The sequence below is a fragment of the Pelecanus crispus genome, chromosome 4 (genome assembly GCF_030463565.1).
Source record: "Pelecanus crispus isolate bPelCri1 chromosome 4, bPelCri1.pri, whole genome shotgun sequence".
Taxonomy (NCBI): Eukaryota; Metazoa; Chordata; class Aves; order Pelecaniformes; family Pelecanidae; genus Pelecanus; species Pelecanus crispus.
In genome coordinates, this window is record NC_134646.1 from 1,995,501 (window position 1) to 2,017,897 (window position 22,397).

Genomic DNA, 22,397 nt, shown 5'->3' on the forward strand with positions numbered 1-22,397 from the left:
TCATAACTATATGTTTCCTGCTGCAGGAAAAATTCATTTTTTTTTTTTTACAGTAATTAAAAAAAGGTTAAAAAAATTGACAAAAAAAAGTCGTAGGTTAGGCCCCCATAATTTAAACAAAATAATCTAGGAAAATAACACTCTTCAATGTACCTGACGGATTAAGTCCATTAAAGTGTTTCTTTAAAAAAAATTGCATAGGAAAGGGACATTTCAAAACACATGCTACAACGATGGCAATGGTTTATCTGTGCTGGGAGTGAAGTACCTTTTCCTTTTCCTTCCTGCATTAACTACAAGTACAGGCTTTAAGAGCAAATTAGTATTAGCAGCACTTTCCAGCATCTTCGAGCAGTGTAAGCGAGACATCGAATTAGCCTGGAGGTCAGTTTTGTTCCGCCAGACGACGAAGAGACCAACGCACACACACGGATTCACAACTAGAGTAATGCCAGCTCCTCTGACATCTCCCACAGGTATGGTACGCTAACCTCAATACTTCTGCCCTCTGCGTGCAAACCAGAGAGGTGCGTGCGTGTCGGAGCGACAGAGAAGGCAAAAGGAGTCTTGGTCGGCGGGGGGGAAGCGGGTGAGGAGGGACCAGAGGGGGTCTGCAGGGGCGAGGGGCAACGCGGGACGTCCCCTCTACCTACGCAGGTGGGGAGCAGGGAGCATCTCAGTATTTGGCTAGTGACAAAATAAATTCCATAACAGATTTAACAGACAAATTACAAAGTCGTTTCTGTTCCCTTGCTCCTCCAGAGATAACCATTGTCTTCAGGCTCAAGTTCTATTCTAATTTGAGGCACAACTTTTACTGGAGTTGGTGGAGGGCTGCGAAGAAAAAGAAAGAGGTGGTTAAGCGTGAGGACTACCTCCAGCCTTCTCGGCCATTCTGAACACGCTCTGCCGTGCTCAGGACTTCTGCTAGCACAGCTCCCCAGCGACCAACGCCTGAAAAAAAAGTCATCACCTACAACTTGCAAGAGATTTTACAGCATTTTACAAACAAAACAGAAGGGCAGCTGGCGTAAACTGGGAAAACCGCAGATCCTGGGACTTCCTGGGACACCCAACGGGCGGTGTCACATCTAGGAATGGAAGAAATGCTCGCCTCCCAGCATCGGTTCCTTGCATTCGCTCGTACCGCACAGCTTTCTGAAACCGGCAGCACGTAGGTACCAAGGAAATAACCCTGACAGGCAGCGGTAATACACAGCTGGTCTTAAGATAAGGCCCGTACGTCACGTACGATAATTTTAATGAGTTGGTCTAAACGCTGCTCATGTCAGGAGGTAAAACCGCCTTCCTTGACTGAGGAGCTCCAAGCATCCTAAGCACTTGTGCTTCACACCGAGCTGTGGCAACACCCATAAACTGCCTTTGAAAGAATCTGGTTCTAGCCACCGAGACTCATTTCACACGCTCTCTAACGCCTGGAAGGGTAGATACGACTTTGACGCCTCAGAGGACTATTGCTGCTGCGGTCTAGGTCCGACTCCTTGCACGGGGAAGTCCAAGGTGGCCCCAAGGAGCTGAGCCGTGGCTGAGCTCTGAGAAATTGTTACTTAACTCTTCCTTGCTGCAATTTAAGGTTATTATTTACTCCATTTTCCACCGCAGACATGGGAAAATGGATTACTTCCTCTTTGCGACATCCTGTTGAAAGCCTAACAGCAATTTTATCTCACTGTCTCGCCCTTTTTTTACTAAGGGCTAACCAACCCCAATTAATTTAATTTTTCCCCTGTAGACGCGTTTTCCAGACTCCTCCCAGTTGCTCCGCATCCTTCTTCTGGTCTACACCCCAAACCAGCCATCGGTACTGCAGCGGGGGTCCAAGCAAGGCCGGTGGAGCCCTCAGGTCTCACGCCCCGTCCCAAGCACTGCAAAGCCGTGTCGGTAATGAACTTGGGACGCTGCAACCCTACGTAGGGAATTCTCTCAAAGTGCTTTTTAAGAGTTTTCTACGGGGGGGACAGAAACTTTGCCTCGTTGACTTTCAGGATACCGAGGGGTAGCTGAGATGCTTTTGAGGAACCATTATAAAGTGCGTTTTTTGGGTGCTTACCTTGGCATGGTGCGTGACTGAAGGAAAGGAATTGTATCAGCACGACGTATGGCGTTCAAGGAATGTTGGTGGTTTTTCTCCTGTCGGGGAGGGAATAAAGTCTGGTTTGTCATTGCCCGTGGCGCTGACGGCTTCTCAAGCCCAGCCTCAGTTTCTCCAGTTATACTCCCATCTGCTTGGCAATGCTCTTTTTACTACGGCCTGCCTGCCAGATGCGTTTCACAGCTTGTAAATAAAACCACTCAATTTTTTCCTCTCGCTCTCCTCCCAGATAAAAACCCTCGAGCTGCCAACACGGCCAAAAGACTCGCTTCCCCAGACTTCCACCACCTTTAGGTCTGTACACTTACCTTCTACCTACACCTCTTTAGTCACCCCGTGCTCCTCACTGCCGCGCCCAGACTCCTTGCGAGAAAATAGGTGGCTTGTTGCCTGTAAGGGCTTCCCTTTGGGAAACTGGGGGTGTTCAGCCTGGAGAAGAGGAGGCTGAGGGGAGACCTGATCGCTCTCTACAACTACCTGAAGGAGGGTGTAGTGAGGGGGGTGTTGGTCTCTTCTCCCACGTAGTTAGCGATAGGACGAGAGGGAATGGGCTCAAGCTGCGCCAGGGGAGGTTTAGGTTGGAAATTAGGAAAAATTTCTTTACGGAAAGGGTGGTCAAGCATTGGAACAGGCTGCCCAGAGAGGTGGGGGAGTCCCCATCCCTGGCAGTGTTCAAAAAACGGGTAGATGTGGCACTTGGGGACATGGTTCAGTCTGGTCTACCCTTGACTGGTTTAGTGTGGACTTGGTAGTGTAGGTTAATGGTTGGACTGGATGATCTTAAAGGTCTTTTCCAACCTAGACGATTCCATGATTCTATGATTCCTTCCCTGACCCGGCGTGGGGAAATGTACTCTCTGTTAATAATAATACTAATCCTATTCTTGCCGTTGCTGAAGGAACGCTAATGCTACTAGTATTATCAGTAATACACTTCAAATCGCAGAGCACAGTTATATTCAAGGACAATACCACACTGTTGCTGAATTCCAGCAACTTTTTCTAGTCCAAGGGCCTGCCTTTTTTTTTTTTTTTTTTTGCATCATTTCTAATTAAACCAGCAAATCGGTTACTGCATTATAAAAATGTACAAATACACAAACCAGCTGGTTTTGCTGGGCTCACGGGTGGTTTACCCCGTGTTGTCTCCAAGGGCGTTCCAACAAGCAGGTTTGTGGCAGAATTAACTCTTCCTTAACTATTTCAGCCTCAAAGATGTTGAAAACAGTGCCTCTGAACATAAAATCCCGTGTAACAACCTTTTAGCACATAAGGGCATTTTCACAGAAAAAATGAGGAGGATCCGTTTGGTTGTCCGAGGCTGATCTAGCTCCTTATCTCTTCTTTATCAGAAAAAGAGTGACAATATGTAAATAGTGAGGGAAACGTCTCCTTCTCTTTGGCTTGGTTTCATAATGCCAATCTCTAAGCGTTCCCGTATCTAAAAAACACAGAGCGATGCTCAGGATTGCCACCGCAAGGTAAGGGACTTGGGTACCAGCTCTTAAATTCAAATGATAGTTTAAGGTTCTAGAGATCTGTGGTTTTAGGTCCTCCCCCTAGAAATCATCAGCCTTGCCAGCAGTAGTAATTTATTACTATCATTCGTATTGCTCCCCTCCTGTCCCACGACAAAACAGCATATTTATCTCCAGATGGAGATAAATCACTCACAGTATTTTAAAAAGTCAGCGCCAAGGCAAAAAAGCTAAGGTCAGCCGTCATTCCCCATTCCTCACTTCAAAAGACTATAAATATGAAAAGTGAAAACGACTGGAAATGAAGAGCGTAATCATCGGTTAGGGATATTAACGTGAGAAATTAAAAAGAAACAGAAGAGCACAAAAGCAAATCACCTAAGAAGGGAAACACGTTAATGGTCAACTGATCACCGCCTTGTCAGTTTAATGCGCAATGCGGATCAATGACACACTTAATTACTCTTTTTAAGCGCTGATTTGTGCAACTGCTTGGCACCTAAGGGAACAAACGGTAACGGGGACAGCGATGCAGTTTAGACATGCTGCAAATCCAGAACACTAGACTCCGAGGGAAAAAAAAAAAAAAAAAACAAACCATCAGCAGAGTTAACACAAAACGGGAAAGGTCAGAAAAGAGAGGAGGAGAGAGCGAGTGGCCAAGAGAGCTGTTAGTAGCTGGATAAAAGCGCTTAAGCTGGAGGCACCAGAAGGAACAACATCAACTTTGTAACGAGCAAAGAAAAAAAGCTCACAAAACCAAAATCTGTCATAAATCAGAGGCCTGGAAATTAAAAAAGAGAAAAAAAAAGAACAAGAAAAAGTACTTCTCAAGTAGTAGGAAAGGTTTAGTTGTTTTTTTTTTTTAAATCACTCTAAATATATACGTATTTATTTTCGTACTGCAAGTCAGAGTCAAGCAGGCATGCAAGAGTTTAGTTCTACTCACTGTCGGCAGGTTTGCTATCACTTAGGAAAGGTTCCTGCTCCATGATGTCCATTGGTATTTTAATACTTGGGACTTTTTCTGAGTAGGGGCAGTCAGACTGTGAAAGAAACGTGTAAAAGGTCTTAGAATATTTTCACTGCTCTCTCTCTTATCGTCTCCCACAAATTAGAATTATCCTTCATATAGTTTCTGTAGGAATAAGGAAAAGAAGCAAAAATAAAAAAAAGCATCGGCCAGCTTAGTCGCCTGCTGCTTTCCGCCGCTTCCCCACCGCACCCCGCTTTTCCTCTTCCTTCACACTGCGAAAGTAAAACAGATTGAAAGAACAACCCCGTGCAATTCTTATCTTCCCCCCTTCCCCACCTCACCAGCTCCTTTGCCACCAGCTTATACAACACCATCCAATTCAGCCTGGAGTCGGCCGCAGGAGATACAGACGGAAAATGCGTTCGTAGGCAGAAACAGCAGGGCACCGGCTGCTGTGAAAGCTCAACAAAATATTTTATCCTGCTGTGATTTCCGTAAAAGCCCTTTTTTCTCCCCAGTTGCTCTACGAGGACGCGGGCCAGACACGATATGGCAGAGGTTCCTTAAGCTGGACTGTCTCAACTCCCCCTTTCATTTAAGTCGAGTCAAGCCCAGTCTCAATTACACCTCTATGTACACTAACATTTCATGTAATTTTTTTTTTTATGTAATTTTCACCAAATCCAGGGCCCTTGTTGTAAGAATTCAGTACTCCCAGCCAGCCAGGAGAAACAGCAAACTGGTCAAAAAGAGGCACAAGTGCAGAGAAAAGCCACAGACGCGGTCCCCCGGAGTTCGGGTACCAGCATCATTTATACCCCCCGGGCTCAATAATCCACCTGCTTACGCTTAGTAGAAGGTACTCGGAATTATTTTGCTTTTTTAAAATAAAGTAACTTCTCGTAACCAAGAAAAGGCTGACGTTGCATAACTTGGCCAAGGAAGTACGATGTTATTTGTCAGAAGCGTTAACACATCTTTGTTCCTGGAAAGAACTAGACACAGCACCGAGCGTAACGCTGGGGTGGAGGCAGGGAGACCCTCAAGTCAGGGCAGGAAAACATTATGGAGGCCAGAAAATTGCTCTCCCTGGATTCTTTTTGTTAATTATTTTTTAACATAACTGACATCCAGCGCACTATTTCATACTCCGATAGCAAAATGTCTCCTCGGGAGCATTTTTACGAGGCTGAGGGACGAGCATAGCTGAAATAAAGATGATTCCGCAGAAAAGCACTGTGGCAATAAAGCCATCCCAAAATCCCCATCCGTATGGGGCCATGCCATAAGCAGAGCATAAGAGCTGGGTAACCTCTCTGACATATCACCATTTCGATGCTCATAAATAAATGTAAGAGGCCAGAGGAATGGCAACGCTGATGCTCAGCGTCTCCTTTAAACTTCACCATCTAAAATGGACAGAGACAGACAAAGTATCTGCAGTCGGCAAAAATGCCCCAAAGGGGAGAAGAGACCATTACACAGCACTTCCGACCCTGAAACTAAGCGTGTTAGCCCAAAATTTTGTATAAAAATTGTCTGGCCTTTCTTGGATCATGCGTTTTTCGACATAAAATTGAAGAGAAAACCAAGGCGCTTGAGTTTTCATTAAGCAAACGCGGCAACTAGTTGCACTAATTCATACTTTGTAAAGACAAGCTGGAGGGAAAAAAAAAAAAAGGTGAGATTGCTGATAATCTTTCTTTCCAGCTCCTTTCTCGCTGCCCCGATTGCTAGCAAACCCCAGGGAGAACTTCAGGTGAGCCCTAAGTAGCGCTGAGCGGTCTCCAACACTGCCAGGTTTTGCCGTACTCATTCATCCAACACCGCTGGCACTAGCAACGCCCAGCAATTCTCTCTGCCGAACTCCGAGCGGTGTATTGCCTGCCAAATCCCACCGGGCTAACTTTGTGGGGGCACAGTTTCTGGAAGGGAAAGGGGGGAAATAATCAAAGCAACAATGCCAAGTGCGTTACGTTCCGGAAGCTGGTAAAAGCAAGTGCTGGAAAAAACCCCAAGAAGAGTTAAGAACCAACATTTTGCATCAATTCTCTTACCCATTAGAGCAATTACTGCACCTGAAATTCATGAAAAGCCTGAGAAGAGAGGAGATAGCTTAAAATATATATACCAGAGATATGGGAGCCATGGCGCGGGATACAACACTGCTGATTCAAATCAGTCAAGAGGAGGGGATGGAGTCAAACCTTTGCTGACTGGTTGCTACCTACCAGGGTTGGCATTTTCTCTCCTTTTGCTTTGCACAAAATTATCCGCTGAAGGAAACCCTTGGCCTCCCAGGAATCAGAGAACGATGGGAAAGGGGAGCTTGCTGTCCGAAATAAGAGCCCATCTTCCCAGCTGGGATTCAGCTTGTTTTAACAAGGCGCAGATCTAGGCTACCTCCTACAACGCTGCGCCCTCACCTAGGAAATGCCTAGTTTTGTCTCTTACAGGGTACACGCTAAACTTTAGACAGTGTATGTTCTTTATATATTTCCTTCGCATATTTTCTCATCGGAATAGCCTGACTTTGCTGCCTCTAACACCGATCTGCAGAGGTGTTACACAGCTCTCACGTAAAGGGCTCGGGTTCTAGCTTGTCCTCCACCAAGACTGAGGTTGCCTTTTCTGTCCTCCCAACCTTGAGCAAGGTCAGGCATCGGGATGGTCTGGGGGAACTCCTGGAGCTGCCATCTTCCTCTTGAAGACACCAGGTCTACCATCTAACCCACAAGGAGGGCTGATTTGGTAGATCTGCTCAGTGCGGAAAGGATGCAGACGATACTCAGCAGAAACCCTCCAAACACACAGTGAGACACGACAATCCCACAGCACCCGTGACCCTCCGGTTCGGTGGCACCGGTGCTACCTTCAGGCTTTGCTGCAAGCAGCTCTGACAGACAGACAGACAGACACACCGACCCAGCAGCTGCTTCTTGGGGAGGTCGCTGTTACCCGCTTCGTATCAACGAAGGAGGCCAGGGAGCAAGCGGACCACGCACTGGTGCCGCCGCCGCTCTGCCGCACCGCACCGGGCTGCGGCTCAAAACTGGGGGGCTGCAGGTCAGGAGCGGGCAGGAGCGCTCGAGAAAGGGCCAGCTGACTTTTCCTGCTGCCTGCCTCCTCCCATACTGCCATCCCTTCTCATTTGTTCCTCCTGCCGTGTTAAAATGGGATCTTTTTCCCAGCTTCAGGTGATTTTACCTCTGCCTGCACGATAGGAAAAGCCCTTCTTCATGAACCCTGGCTGGTTACATGAGCAGAAGAAGTGACGCTGCGCTTAGTCCTCTCCGTGTAGCCTAAAATTACTAAAGCCTAGCTCCCTTCTCACGTTGCAAAAGGTGATGCTGACCGAGGCAGCCAGCTCTCCTAAGGCAGCTCACACTTGCTATACAAAGTGCTATATAACCAGTGCGTTTAGCACTTCAATATAAATTTATAGGATTTGAGTTCATGCTAGACCCGGGTAGGAGAATGTTTAAAGGCACGAGGACTACAGTTCTTGTTCTTACATAAAAAAATAGAACAGTCTAAGGCACGTGGATCTGGTCTAGTCAGGTCACCGTGCTTAGTAATGGCGAAGCAGCCACGTTTCACTATTTTAGGGCTGCACCCTGAGGTAGGACCAAAGAGTATGCTGCAGAAGGGCATGTATGCTTTGAAAATATTTACATCATGAGTATTACCAACAGAAAGCAGTCTTTCCCGCAATACGACAAGTCGCATCTTTTTCTGCTTTTAAAAAGAGTAATTCAAAAAAATATCAAAAAAGAAACCCAGAATATATTCAGAAGTAACAGAGCTGCTGGTGAAACCCATTCTCCTCCTGAAATGTAAAAGACAACGGCGGGGGAGAAAGGCAGAGGAGGGAAAGATGAACAAGGCAGGGTGACGAAAGCATTCTAGTAAAGGGCGTGATGTCTCAGCAGGTATCTAGTGCTCTTCTGGGAAGTGAGATTTCATTCTTGGCAGAGCAAGTACCGCCTACCGCGGCCTGGTGACGTCTGGAAAAGGGAAGGCAATGTAGAAAAGTTTTGTGTGGGGCCGACTGGCTGCAGCAGCAAAGCTGGTCGGCTTCAAAAGAGGCTGGGAAATTCCAGCCCCAGAGCCTCAGCCTCAGAAGGGCATGGACCGTCCCCCGGGATTAGCTAGCTAGAAATGAGTAATTTGACAAGAGCAGAAAGCTCCTTACATCATCATTGTCACTGTCCACACTGCCCTTCTTTTTCTTCTTCTTCTTCTCGTCCTCTTTCTTTTTCTTATCCTTTTCTGGAATGACGTCGTCAAGAAAGCTTAAGTCATGCTGGGAGAAGAGGTAGTCCATGGCTTTTCTGACTGCTACAAGTGCCAGGATCTGAAAAAAGGCAGAGAGGGACTTCTCAGTCACATTTTACCTTTAACTGGGAACACTCTGTGTCTTCCTCTTGATGCTGCTTCTTAATCCCACACACTTTAATTCTGGTTGTAAATGAACACACAGAGAACAAGGTGAACACCTGGGACGTCTCCACCAACTTGAAAGTCTGAACTCTGACTGCTTCACATCAGAATAAACAGGAGCATCGTACAGAAGAAAGTATCTAATCACTTAATACTGCTGTAGAGACAAAGGTCATCTTTAACATCCAACTGACAGGCAGCAGGCAAAATAATAAAGAGACAAAAAAAATGAGTATTTTCATTTATTTTTGGATTCACCCTACGTATGCAGGTTCAGAGGGCCAGCCTGAGTAACTGTGTGCCTGTCTTTCTCACCACCTCCCCAGATGCAAGAACTCTTTAGAAATTAGACAAGGGCCAAACCGTGCCCTCAGAGTTTGCAGAATAAAGTTTACTAGGATCGTGGCTGTGTGAAACTGGAGGAAAAGCTTTTTCTGTGCAAGACTGCAATCAAAGGCACTGGGGGGAAAAAAAAACAGAAGGGCCGTGTCTGAAGTAGGTGTTGACATCGACGCTGGGTTTAACGCCACCACCAGCTGCCTACCGAGATCACATGTACGCTTTGCCAAAGGGAAAGGCGGAAGGCTCGACTTGGCTACTAAAAGATATAACCCCTTCCCGACAACCTAGGGCTGCCTTTAAGATGAAGAGTTTGTTCTGAGCCATGATGATCAATGGCACAAACAATTCCTAGGAAAGGATCTCACGCTTTGACTTGCGTAACTTAAGACGCGATTACAGAAGTGAGAAATTACTCAGGGGGTGGAAAGATGCCATGTAGACACCCATGATTTGTGATGCATTACTTCTGTATTAAAAGTTCCTTTCCTTCACATAAACGGGCGTTTGGCTATAGGCTGGATCTTCACAAATTGCAAGTTTATAGTCTTTTTGTTCATGAGTGCAAATAATTGAGGTTTTGCCATCAGATCCAGCTACATCTAAGCTGTGACTGTACCTTGCCTGAGTTTGGACCATATAACAAACTTCAGCAGACTTAGGGCTCACTCAGATTCTCTCTAGTATGAGCAAGGAGTGTCCAGATCTTAGATGCAGCTCTCAAGCGCAGCACAACACAGCCGTGAAAACGCAACGGAACGGCGTGTCAGTGGGAACTGCTGATTTTTAACGCCTTTATACACGACCATGTGTCCCAGCAAGAACATTTGGAGGACTTTTTTTTGCTTGCATCACCTTGTCTCATTTCACCAGCATCAGGGAACAAACGCTTGTCCTTGTTCTGTTTTCTGCTTTCCCTCCTTCTCTCCCTTAAATAAGCGCTGCAGTTCGCAACTGCACCCACAACTGAAATTTTACTTGTCCGTCAACCTGAAACTAGGTGACGCTGGGCGCAGATTTCTTACGTGGGGTTTCATAAAGCTTTGCCTTTGCAGCAGTCTGACCCATCTCCAAGCCAGAGACCAGACTCGGCAGAATCTCTGTGCGTGCAGCTATGGTCCCATTGGATCCACACTCGATCCGTTCGGCCCCACGGCCACGTTCCTCCCTACTGTTCCAGCTGAGCTACAGGTCAGGCACGGAGGCGGAGAAGGATCTACTCCGTGCTCCCTCATCTAGGATCCACGGTCACAGGTTTCGATGCCTGAGGCAAAGTGTACAGGTAAACTCCCCTTAACACCTGTTTGGTTTTTATTTGGTGTAAATGCCCAATTGTGTCTACAGCTCTAGTAATAATCTAAATGCACAGAAAGCTCTTTCGCTATTCCCTTTCCTCGATGTAGAAATACTATATCAGACTGCCTGCACAGCGTAGATTTAAGAAACAGTTCTTCTGTGTGCTGAACGTTTTACCTCTCAACATGCAAACTAAGTTTTGACATGACTCTGATATGCATTATTAGAAAGAGGACATGCATCCCACAAACTTACATGTCATCCTCTGGCACATGATTCAACATTATTGTCTTTTTACTCAAGTTCAAGGAAAAAGACATTCTGTTCTTTGCCCTGGATTTAGCTAATCCTCTCCCTCCGTTTGGCACACCTCTTAGCAGCGAGCCTCATTCTTGGTTTTGGCAATTTGTGCTATTTAAAAGCAAGGGAGACATTTTCCGTACTGTAATTAGCGTGGACTAAAAACCCAAAACTATGCACCTCTCATATGTTCATGCAGCTCAGGGAGACAACGCGGCAAATCTAACCTTGGCAGCCAGGAACGGTCAAAACTAAGTACACCTTTCGGGAAAAAAATTAACTTTCCAGGCTCGTTTTCCTCCAGAGGATTTATGTAAAGGCAGCCACGGCAACACTGACCCCGTGCAGTCTTACATCAGTGCCACGAATGGAGGAAGAGCCCCGAGCTAGGGATTTGAGAGGGAGAGGTTGGATTTGCCTGTTTACGGGCGGGTATGACCGCGCGTGGAAGGCGCAAAGGGGAGGGATGCGAAGGAGAACGTCACCTACCATGACAGGGAATATGATAGCAGCCACGGTCGACTTGAGGATCCAGAGGAGGGCCAGGCACACCACCTGCAGGAAGGTGAACAGGTGGACCCTGCGCAGCGGTACGTGGCGCAGGTAGATGAAGTCCGGCTGGTGTTTTAGAGGCATCAAGAGCAGCTTCAGACGATCCATGAACTGGAAAGGAAAAGAAACGGACATTTAAACGAAACCCAGGATGCACAAAAGAAGACATACAAAAGCATTACTCCGCTATGAAGTGCAACCTTGAACCAACTTGCTTCCCTTCCATGAAAGAGACCCAGTAGAAAACCCAGCGTAGCTCCTCTGTCCCCACCAACTCGTGCTTAACGCAGGGTGGGCTAAAACACGGTAACTCAGCTGTCTCAAGCGAAGGTCCTAGGTCTACGCTGTATTTGGGAACTAAACAGAGACACAGGAGCGAAGCATCGCTCAAAGCAAGGCCTTTATCTTAAGGAGCGGGACTCCACATGGCCCGGTGATCAGCGTGCAAACCCAGGAACAACGGTGTCGGTGGAAATCGCTCCGCTGGCTGCAAAAGAACGGGCCTGACCTGCTGCGGCTGTGGACGTAGGGAGTTTTCTCTTGAAGAGAGAATTTCATTACCCACAAACCAGGGAAAACAAGATGAATGCCCAAACTACGGTCAAGCATCAAACTCTGGGTCATTTCTGCCACCCTTCCCTGCCCCGCTCCTGCCAGGGAAAGACATTCAGCGTTTAAAAACTGCGTGTTTTTCTCCAAATAAATTGGGAGCAGAGGTCGTCAGAGGTGAGGGCAGACATCACGTTACCAGAGAACAGAAGGGCTCCTAACCAAAGAGCGAGGAAGACGGGCCGCTTTTCCGGCAGCGTCCCGTGCTGGACTCGATGGACTTGGAGTTAAACCAAAATTGGGATTTCTCATCGAGTGAAAAACATCCTTGATGGGGGGGGAAAACAAGCTGCCCAGTCCCCTGACCACCTGGACCGGGAAGCAGGGGAAATCCCCTCCAGAAGAACCAACCCCAGGGCGAACGCTACAATCCCTTCCTTGTCCCCTGCCCGAAGGCGGGCTTGCTGCCCGCTGCCGAGACCAGATTGATCTCACAGCCGTGAATGCAAGCCGGGGCCGTTTCAAAGAATACCCAAGGAAATTCTCATGGTGCTCACAGAACAGGCAGTCTTTTCCTGTTAGAGCACAACCAAGCGCTAAAAAGAAAGGTCGCAATTAACAGGGTGCCAGAACGCAACAAAACCGCTTCCAGCTTCCTAGGGCCAGCCGCAGAGACCGGGCTGTGAGAAAGGCTCCTTACGTAGTATTTCCTCAACGACAAAGAAAGGGGCTTGGCTTCCCCTCCCCGGCAAACAGCAATGTTCCCGCTCGTTAACACTGCAGAATAACCCCGCTGCCATAAATCATCTTCCCTTGTTTTCCTTCCGCCTGCGACCGACGCCCCCGGCAGAGGACCCGAACCGGCCCGGGGAGCCAGCCCTGGGGCCTCCGCAAGCGTAGCATCGCCGAGCTGCGGGGAGAAGATGGACCCCGGCTCTTCACCAAGCACCCCCCGTCCCTTCCAGGGCCCAGACTTGGCTGCTCTCCCGCCGAGCACATGGCTCCCCTTTGGTCTCAATCGCGGGACAGCCAGCCAGCGGCAACATCTGTAAACAGTTGCCACCCTCCCCGGGTTTCTTGGGAAGGAAAAGGAGGGGGTGAAGGAGAAGGGAAAGGCCGGAGGGCTGTGAAAGAAACCCCGCACTCGTTAACGATTGCCGTCTTCTGGAGGAGGCCCGGCGGGGAGTCTGCTTGGGGGGACTCACCTGCACGCCATTGAGCGAAGCGACACCCATGTAGAGGAAGACGCCGTAGAGCACAGGCATGGGAATGAACTGTGGGGGGAAAGAGCAGGAGAAATTGAGCAAACGACCTCCCCGGACACAACGCACCGTTAACACGCGGTGGAATACAATTCCTAGCCTGTGATCAACTCTAATTGCACCTACGAGCGGACGATTCAGAGTAATAAAGCGAGCAATCCTTCTGCTGTGTTTTGAGAGCCGCAAGAATGTTTGTGCAATCTCTGGAGGGCTGAGGAGCAGGGCAGGGGCCAAACGAGCCCCTGGGCTCTCCCACTTCACTGGGACTTGGATGTCCCTCCAAGAACCAAAGGGAACCAAGCCAGGCAGTGCCAGTCAGCCAGCAAATTAAGGAAGAGGCACGGTAAACGTGTTCCAGTAAGCTTCAAACTGCTTTTCACCTCTTGGTTTCTGGTGAGACTAGAAGCAGAAGGTAGAGAAGAAGAAAAGGCAGCACGATCCTGCGGTACGTCCGGCTCAGTAAGCCGTGGAAATCCACCCAGCAAGGCTCTTCTCTTGAGTCCCACCTCAGCGATGACGGTCACGCCAACCAAATCTCTGACCGCTCCGTCCTTCACTCACATTAATCCGTAACTATTCACAAATACAAGGTGGTGAGTTACTTTCTTCACTGCCAGGAACTGTCCTTTCAAACACCCATTTCTGCTCCCTCAAGTGCTAAGCGCTGCCCACTCCTCCGTGACTGGTCCTGCCATTGGGGGCACCTTCCTTCAGAAGCGAGGAAGGCGCGTGGTAAGAACCTACACGCTCCCTCCGACCTGAAGCACAAAGCCTTCCTCAACGCCAAAAGCCACCGCGCGGCTGCCGAGAGGGGGAAGCGCTCCTCGGCCCCACAACAAAACCGCGGGCGGCCAGCGTGGCGTGGCGTCGACGGGAATACTTGGGCGCAAACCACACGCAGGAGCTGAGTAACGGTCTTGGTGTGATTTATTTGAACCCGAGGAGGACGGGAAGAGCTCTGCCGCTGTCGCCGAAAGCCTTCGTGCAGTGACGGGCGGCTGCCACTGCACGGCAGCCGCAGCACAGCCAAGGCTCCCACGCAACCTGCGGCCGGCACTGCTGCCGTAGGAACGTTCCTCTTCCAAACCGTGCATGCAACTCATTAGAGAGGCACGTAACACGGCAGTTATTTGGTGTTTTATCGTGTTCCCCACCACATTATTAGTTGTTTACTGGGTCAGAAACATAGCACCATGCACATATCCCTGGAGATCTTGATCCCGAATCCATGCATATATCCCTGGAGATCTTGATCCCGAATCCGTGCATTTCACTTGGGGCACATGAGCACCAAAGTCACCAGGCCACGTGCCATGCAAGACCAAAGCTTCCCTGTCTATATTTTTCCCTTCCCTCCCCTAAGTCTCATTCCCTATCACCTCCTGCGAGCTTCCTGATTGCCAAATCATCCTTCTATCGGATTTATTTGCTTCCTTGAGTGAGCCACGTTGATATTTCACATTAAAAGCCAAATGTTTTTTCCGCAGCCTGGTTCTGCCATGACCGTGCGCCGTCGTGGGGAGGGACGGGGAGCCAGCGTGTGGTTCACATAGCTGTGGGTGTCCAAGGGATTCAAAGCCCTCACTGGATCTGAGGAATTAGACGAGACAAGATAGTATCTCCTCCGGCAAGTTGGGTAGGAGGCTTTCAGAGTTTAGCTTCCTAGTTCATTTACATCGTTCTATTTCCCTCCCCTTCTACTCCTGTTTTTCAAAAAAGGAAAAACGTCCAAATATTATTTCACCATTCCACGATAATTAATCCTGTAAATCATCCCTAGGTGAAACTTCAGAACGTTATCCTGCAGAGTAGCAAGCGGCGCTTTCGTTTTGGAAGACTTTCTGTTGGCCAAGTATTCGCTAACTACGGGGTTGCTGGCTCAGGCGCTCCGAGCAAACCTGCTGCTAGCCAACAGAATTAAAAATGTATTTATAGGAAAGTGCCCGTCCTTCTCCTAGCGGGGCTGAGGATGTTTCTGTGGAGATCTGCCATAACTGAGCAGAAACATCAGTGACGTTCAAAACCAGCACAAACACCGCAAAACCCACAGAAAACAAAGCTGAGATTATTCTGCGGATTGCCTGCTTTATTGAATTTGGGATCGTTAGCGTTCAATTTGCCGCTGGCATGAGAAGACTGAAATGTTCTGCAATGCTTTTAGCAAAGCAGCTCTCTCGAGCAGGAGACCCTGCCACTGGACTTTGTTAAAGGTCCTGAAACGCTGCCAGGGACTTCTCGCTGGCACGTGGGCGAGGAGTGTGCCGATTTATCCTCAGGCGTCCTCCCACAAGGCTCGTCCCCACACGCGTTCTTAGGGGAAGCACGGACAAATAATAAATGAATGAAGCAATAACCGGGGAAATAATAGACCCCAGTGGAATAGAGGGAGAGCGATCTTGCAGGGAAAGGTCACATGAACTAACAAACAGAATTATTACAATCAGGCATTAAAATTAAGGGCACGGAAATGCCTGTTTGTGCAGAGGAGGAAACTGTTACCAAGACACAAAAATCTGCTAGTTGTAAAAACAACCTCAGAAATTGAGAACAGGAACACACTGACTTTGTAAAGCCACTTTCTCCACTTCGTACACAGGCAGCGTCATCGCCCTCTGCCTGCCTCCTGCCCTTCAGGCTCACATCGAACTGCGCCTCGCAGCCCCCGCAGCTTCCCACCTCCTCCTCACCAAAACCTCGCTTGCCTCCTCCGGAAACGCTCCTCCAGACACCTGTCTGCTCCGCCACGGAGTTACGATGCATGGTGCCACTGTTCCAGTACCTATGCTCCTGCTTTGTCGTCTTCTGCTCGTACCATCGGTCTACAGATCCATGGAGACGGACTTCTGCAGCTGACATCTCCTCCTGTACAGGCAGTATCCTCCACGAGGCATGGATAAGCAGGTTTTCCACTTTCATTCTATGATCTGATGATCCACTAAGGATTCGTTTCTCTGTGCCTACGTGCCGACAAATTTCAGGTCCCGGAAAACAGCTCCCTACCTAGATTAAATGGTACATCAACCGTACATCTGTCCAGAGCCCTGGCTAAACTCACAAGAAACAAAAATTCAGGAGATGAAGAAATGACGTTTAATTGCACTGCTTCCTCTAGAAACACGTTTTCCATACTGCTGAGCTGGGCATCGCTTCTGAGCAATAAGGGATGTGCTATTTTAGGAGGATCCAGCCTAAAAGAGTAAAAATTTGATTGTTGTGCTGGCTTTTTTTAAAAAAAGCCGGGCAAACCGCAGGAGCCTCCCACTGCTGAGGTGTGTGCCTTGGCAGCCGCACCAGGCAGGGTACAGCTCTGCTACGGTAGCAGCAATGGTCCCAAAGATTTTTCTGGCCAAACCCATACCCATGGACTAATACCATCAGCTGTAGGCTCTGCTCACTGCCGCCAGTTCTGCGTCTTCTCTCTCATCCAAAAACCTCCTCTCAGCGGGCCACGCGCACAGCCTATGCGTAAGCACCAAATGAAGATTTTCTTCAGGTGTACGTGTGAAGACGTGCGCACGCTCAAATAAATGCAACTGTACTTTTAAAACTACATATCCATCTGTTAACCTGTGTCTTCCACGCAGCAACTCTTACCGTGTTGCCAACCATCTTTCCAGCGTGCCACCAGCAGGCTCTCAAGCTTTATCTGCAATATATTTTCCATAAAACACAGGCGCAGTGGAAGTATGAGAGTGCAAAGTAAAAGGAAATGTAACTTTATGCAAACACGGAAGAAAAATCGTTAGCACGAAAAAAATCACAGCCCCCAAGACCACCAGCCCTGAACTTTGTCACTATTACTATCTAGCACACCGCAACAATGGTTTTTTTTTTTTTCCTTCCAAAAGGTTTGTATTTAAGCTTCCAGAAAACTGTCAAGCTGCATCAGTAATTCTCACTAATCTCCTTTTCCACACTTCAGTGATGAGGTTTTTTAGGGGCATAAAAATAGCCTGGCAGCTGCTGTGGCCCTGCTTTGGCCGTGCGAGCCGAAGGAGGCAGGAAAGGCGATGTCCTTACCTTGAGGATGGGAGCCATAAAGACAGACACACCGGTCAGAATGAAAACGATGACTCCAGTGACTCTCTGCTCCCTGAAACAAAATCCCTGGGTGAGCAGGATGGCTTCAGCTTTCACTCTGCTTTTATTCCCTCTCGAGTACTCAAACCCAACGTCAAGCCTGACAACTCATTTTTGCAGCCACATGTTCAAAGCAGACTGGCGATTACAAGCCAGCAGCGTCGGGCAGGTATCTCGATCCTGACCGAGCCTCACACGCCTCTTCTCTCAAATCCCAGATCAATTTTTGTACGCCGCCTTAGCTCCGCTGTTTGTGGATCAACAGAGTACTGCTACTGAGTAAGGAGGAGCGTGTTTACATGGTAAACATTAGAAACCGTTAACTAGCAATCCAAATTCTCTGCATGGCTGCCTTTATAGCATGCAAATAGGCAATAAATCATTATCTCTCCACTCTTAGATTAGTAGCATATTTTGAGTCCCGGCCATAGTGCTCCAGCAGTTGGACAAATGGTCCAGGCCTTCCTGGGGTGCTGAACGTGCGCCTTCATGGGCACCCACAGCCGCTCCCTACATCCAAAAATACTTTTGCCAGTAATATTTCAGCATCCTGAAAGTTAGGCCATTAAATTTCTATTTAGTCACCTAAACAAGTGGCCTGATTTCCAGAAGCGCTCCTATTGACAGCACTTCAGACCACTTAATTAAGGCAACCAAATACAGAAAAAATTGCTTAAGTAGAGCTGATTGCTCTAGGCATGACAGGTTTACATTTTTTACCATTATGTTTGCTAATGAATGCCTGTCTAATTTCCATGGATGAAGAAATTTGTAGTAAATTTATCTCCTTTCTCAAACACTGGAAAACTGCGTCTGATCTGGCCAAATAAACTTTTGAGGAGTTACACTGGGATTTGTCCAAGGAATTGCCAGAGACCTGCACTGCTACATCTCACAGTTAGGTTTGGAAATATGAAGAAAGCAGCACGAAATTCTTCATGACAACTTGGCAGTGCGCCGTGGACACCAGAGCTCGCTCTGTAAAGCTTGGTGTATTTTGGGGTGACTTCCAACATGCATGCCCAAAGCAGACCGAGAAATGGTCTAAGCTCCGGTGCAAAGTTTCCTTCCCTTCGTCGCTTTGCTACCACACGTTTGCACAGACTCTCCCCCGTCTACAGGGACGCACGTAGTACAAAAGTTTTCTTCCTTTTCAAGAAAGAGTATTTGCAAAAGGGCTACGCCAGACGAACTTCTAACTGGATATATCCTCTGCAGATGAGAAAAGCTGTCAGGAAGCACAGCTGATCTGAAGATTTACAGCAAATCTAAGAGCTATTCCCGCTGAACCTCTGCATGTGTCCTGCTCGAAGCAAGACCATTTATAGTACAAACTGATCTTTGCAGGCAAACAAGGCAATTAAGGCCTTTCTGGTTTGACATACCTCACTCCCAAAAACTTGGGCTGTTCTCCAGGGGCTGAAGTTTCCGTCTCCATCTTCAAGCTGTCAATATGAGCAATGGAGATGACGGTAGCAGCAACGTACCAGGGCAGACCCATGAAGGAGCATATGATCATCAGAATGGCCACCCAGAACAAATCCAGATGATATCCAGCACCTTTCTGTGAAGGGAGACAGACAACCTTCAGCTTAATTATTCTAAAACACCTACGGAACGGCCAGGGCTCTGGTCCGGGGGCAGAGGCACACCAAACAAGCAGCATTTCCTTCTACAGCGTCTTTTGGCCAACAGAAATCACCGTAGGAAATAGCAGAGTAGGACACGTCGGTCCTTGAAGGATGAATTACCTGCTTCCACAGGGAAAACAGGTAAGCGTTACAGTTCTGGCAAGCTCTGAAAACGCCAGCATACAGTAAGCGTAGGAGAGCAGCAGACTTGCAGGCAGCCCGGCAAAAGACCAAGCACCTTGTGTCCACTCTGTAGAGCTTGGCGGTTGAGTTGGTACAAACCAAGCCCTGCGGCCAGTCAAATAGCTCTTTATGGAGGTACTTGACACAGCAGACCATGAGTTAAAGACAATCAGAGAGCACCACCTTCGCCAAAAAATATTTGGTGAGATACACATTGTATCTTGTAAACAGTATAAGCAAGCTCTCATTATGATTTCTCTCTTTTCTTAATACACACACACACACACACATGTATCTTGGTTATAATGGCTTTACAGCATTCTGAAGGAGCTCTGCATTGCCTCTTAAAAACCAAAAATGAAACCCCGTTGTAAATTTTTATAATGATATGTTCCCATTTTTTTAACGGGGTAACGCAGTGACAAGGAATCCAACAGCCAACACCATCCCACCCCCTCACTGCCCCCCCGCAGCGCATGCGAAAACTTGACGGCCCGTTTTCACAGCACAAGGCAGTTACGGCAGCAAGAGAGTTTGGAGAGGGTGGGTGGACAGAAGATCGTCTGCAAAGCAGGAGAGCGGCTTGCGACGGTGTGAGCCGTTTGTCAACCGCTCTGCTACGAGCGCACAGGACTTCTGACACGGTGGGAGGCCGAGATCGGTATCTTTGTGCGCCGAGTCATCTCGCATCTGTGTAAGTGACACCTTGGATGTGCAGAGAGCTTTAAAGCACCCAAACCACCCTTTAAAACCAGCCCAAAGCCTAATTTTAGTTTGAAACAGCTGTTGTAAATACCTCTCAGTATAATGACTTAATGCAGCCTACCTGAAAGCAATCTTACAGAAATATGGTGCCTGCCTAAAGGTAACATTTGCCATTTGCTGTCTCAGAGAGAGATCCGACTCCTATGTTTAGGGTAAGGAGCAACAGTGGGATCTCACAGTCGGGACTTTGCAACTGGTCTGAGCCCTGCTGATGGTGCCTGGTGCTGGAGGCATCTTCCTCAACACCCAACCCTCGGCTCTCTTGGGGAAAGCAACAAGAACAGCTGATGGGCTCATACCCTATCGAAAGGAGAAAGCTGCCCTCGTTCTTTATTCCCTTGTAAAGACCTCTGATCGCCTATTTTTTAAATCCTTTAATGAACTAACACAGGAAATCCACCAGTCACAAGTGCCAAGAGAAGCGAAGAAACAAAAGAGCCACCAAAGACAGTGATCTTCAAAAAAACACTAGACAAATCTCTAAGGTTTGCTATTTTAAAGATGATTAACCTTTTTTTAATCCTGTTCAATTTGATTTTATTGGAAAGAACAAATGATCTGGACCTACTTGGTGACCCAGGAGGGACAGCAACCCAGCTCACCTTGAATAGTCCTCATTGTTTTTCCCGTACGTGCGCTGCTTACCTTGGCTGGCCAGCAGCACTGGGACGGGCACTCAGTGACACCCTGCCAATATTTTAGCAAGGCACGAGCAGAAAAAAACCCCATCCTTCTTTTGGCCTACAGTAGATTTTGTGTACGGAGGTGTTTTTTGGTGCAGAGTAGCACGATCGGACTCGAGAAGCCCCAATTACACAAAAGCACATGCTCACAACCGTAACAAAGGAAGGAGGAAATAAATTTTTTATATTAAACAGTACTTTGCTGGAGCATTTATACTTTGTTACTAAAAAAGTACAGCCAGTGCTGATAGCATAACCACGTTCAGTGCCTATAAGGTGAAGAGATGAGGGACCTCTTCTTCATGGGGGAAGAACCCAGAACATATTCTCCCAATGATTAAGAAAATGATACGTCTGCTTATTTAGGTGCAGGAGACAGACCTAAAACTGAGACCATGTCAATGATTAGCCTCTCCCCGAGGAAGATGCAGGCACAGTATTGAATGTATCTGCCCAGTCCAGACGGCAAAACGCGATCTTCTGAGGGTTTTTTTTTTTCAAACGAGCCCCATAAGACCATCAGCCAGCGCTCATCCCTGTGCACAACAAACCTTTCCCATTCCCTGTTGCTCTGACTTTCTCCTCCAGGTCAGGCTCAGGACTGTCTTAAACCACACGTCGGTTGTCTAACGTCCACAGTTATCATACGAATTGAAACATCCTCCTCTTTTTCAAGTAAAAGCTCCATTCACGTTTCCAACAGCTCTCAATATAACCGATGAAGCAGACATCTAAATGATCACCCAGCGTGACCCATGTTTTGAGGGAGTCTTTACTCTCATGGGTTAGACCACTTGGAATGTGTCCCGTTAGCAGGAAGGGAGAGTCTTCTTTTACAGGAATTTAATATTTTTCAATAGAACTGACAGTGCAGGGAAAGGAAAAAACCCTACAGGCATGAAAAACTACATAGCGCCGGTCTGGAAAGTTTATTTTGAAAAACATTACTACATCCTAGGCTGTTATATGTCAGCGGATATAAAGCTCTTCTTTAAACAACATCCAACTGTGGCTATGCCCTTGGTATGTCCCAAATCTCTTCAGCTTATTGCCTGTATTTTACAGCACTGTGCAGCCAGCACAGCTGTCACACTTGGGCCATCTCTGACTATACCCACCACAGGTGGGGTCCCGTGATCGCCCCTGCACCCCAAAACCTCCTTCGGAGCGGCTGACAGCTACCCCGACGTGCCGTGCCCGTGCAGGGTGCACGACGAGTTCTGCCGATGGCTGGGAACGTCCGCCAGTGATCGTCCTACATGATAAACACGGTAACAGGGGCTTCTCAGATCCAGAGAAACTTTGCCCGTTGTGATAAGGCGAGAGAGATTTTGGCTTGGGTGCAATAACGCAGTGCTGTGCAAATTAAAATTAGGTCCCGGCTCAGGTTAAAGCAGAGCTCCTGAGAGGGGAGGCCCTTCCAAGCCTCTCCCCACCGCAAGCCTGAGCTCCCAAAATTGGGTGCTCTCTGCAGATCTGTGCATGACCCGGTGGACCCGCTGTGGCCGCCCTCGTTTTCCTTTCCACGCTGATGCATCACATTCATAAAGTATCCCCTTATAGCCCATGACCAAAGCACAGGAAGAAAGCTGACCACAATCACAAAGCAACTTTCCCACCTCAAAACCAGCAGCAGATGATAGGGAATAGGCTCGTGTCTTTGAGGGAGGAAGGTGGTAGGAGGAAAATTAGATGTTAAGAGTCGTTTGATGCTAGAGGAGAGGTTTGAGTTAGCTGGACTTGAGTC

At 47.9% G+C, this 22,397-nt stretch overlaps 1 protein-coding gene across 1 annotated transcript in view; it reads right to left on the reverse strand.

Moving 5' to 3' along the window:
* Positions 1–2,107: 2,107 nt before the first annotated feature.
* SLC4A4 (solute carrier family 4 member 4) overlaps positions 2,108–22,397 on the reverse strand; it is a 168,104-nt gene continuing 147,814 nt past the window's right edge. The window contains exons 18-24 of the mRNA XM_075709210.1: positions 18,774–18,952; positions 17,329–17,401; positions 13,252–13,320; positions 11,435–11,608; positions 8,763–8,924; positions 4,541–4,637; positions 2,108–2,151 (exon numbers count right to left, since the gene is read on the reverse strand). Of these exons, the coding sequence (XP_075565325.1) occupies positions 2,108–2,151; positions 4,541–4,637; positions 8,763–8,924; positions 11,435–11,608; positions 13,252–13,320; positions 17,329–17,401; positions 18,774–18,952 (798 nt within the window). The remainder of the gene's footprint in view (positions 2,152–4,540; positions 4,638–8,762; positions 8,925–11,434; positions 11,609–13,251; positions 13,321–17,328; positions 17,402–18,773; positions 18,953–22,397) is intronic.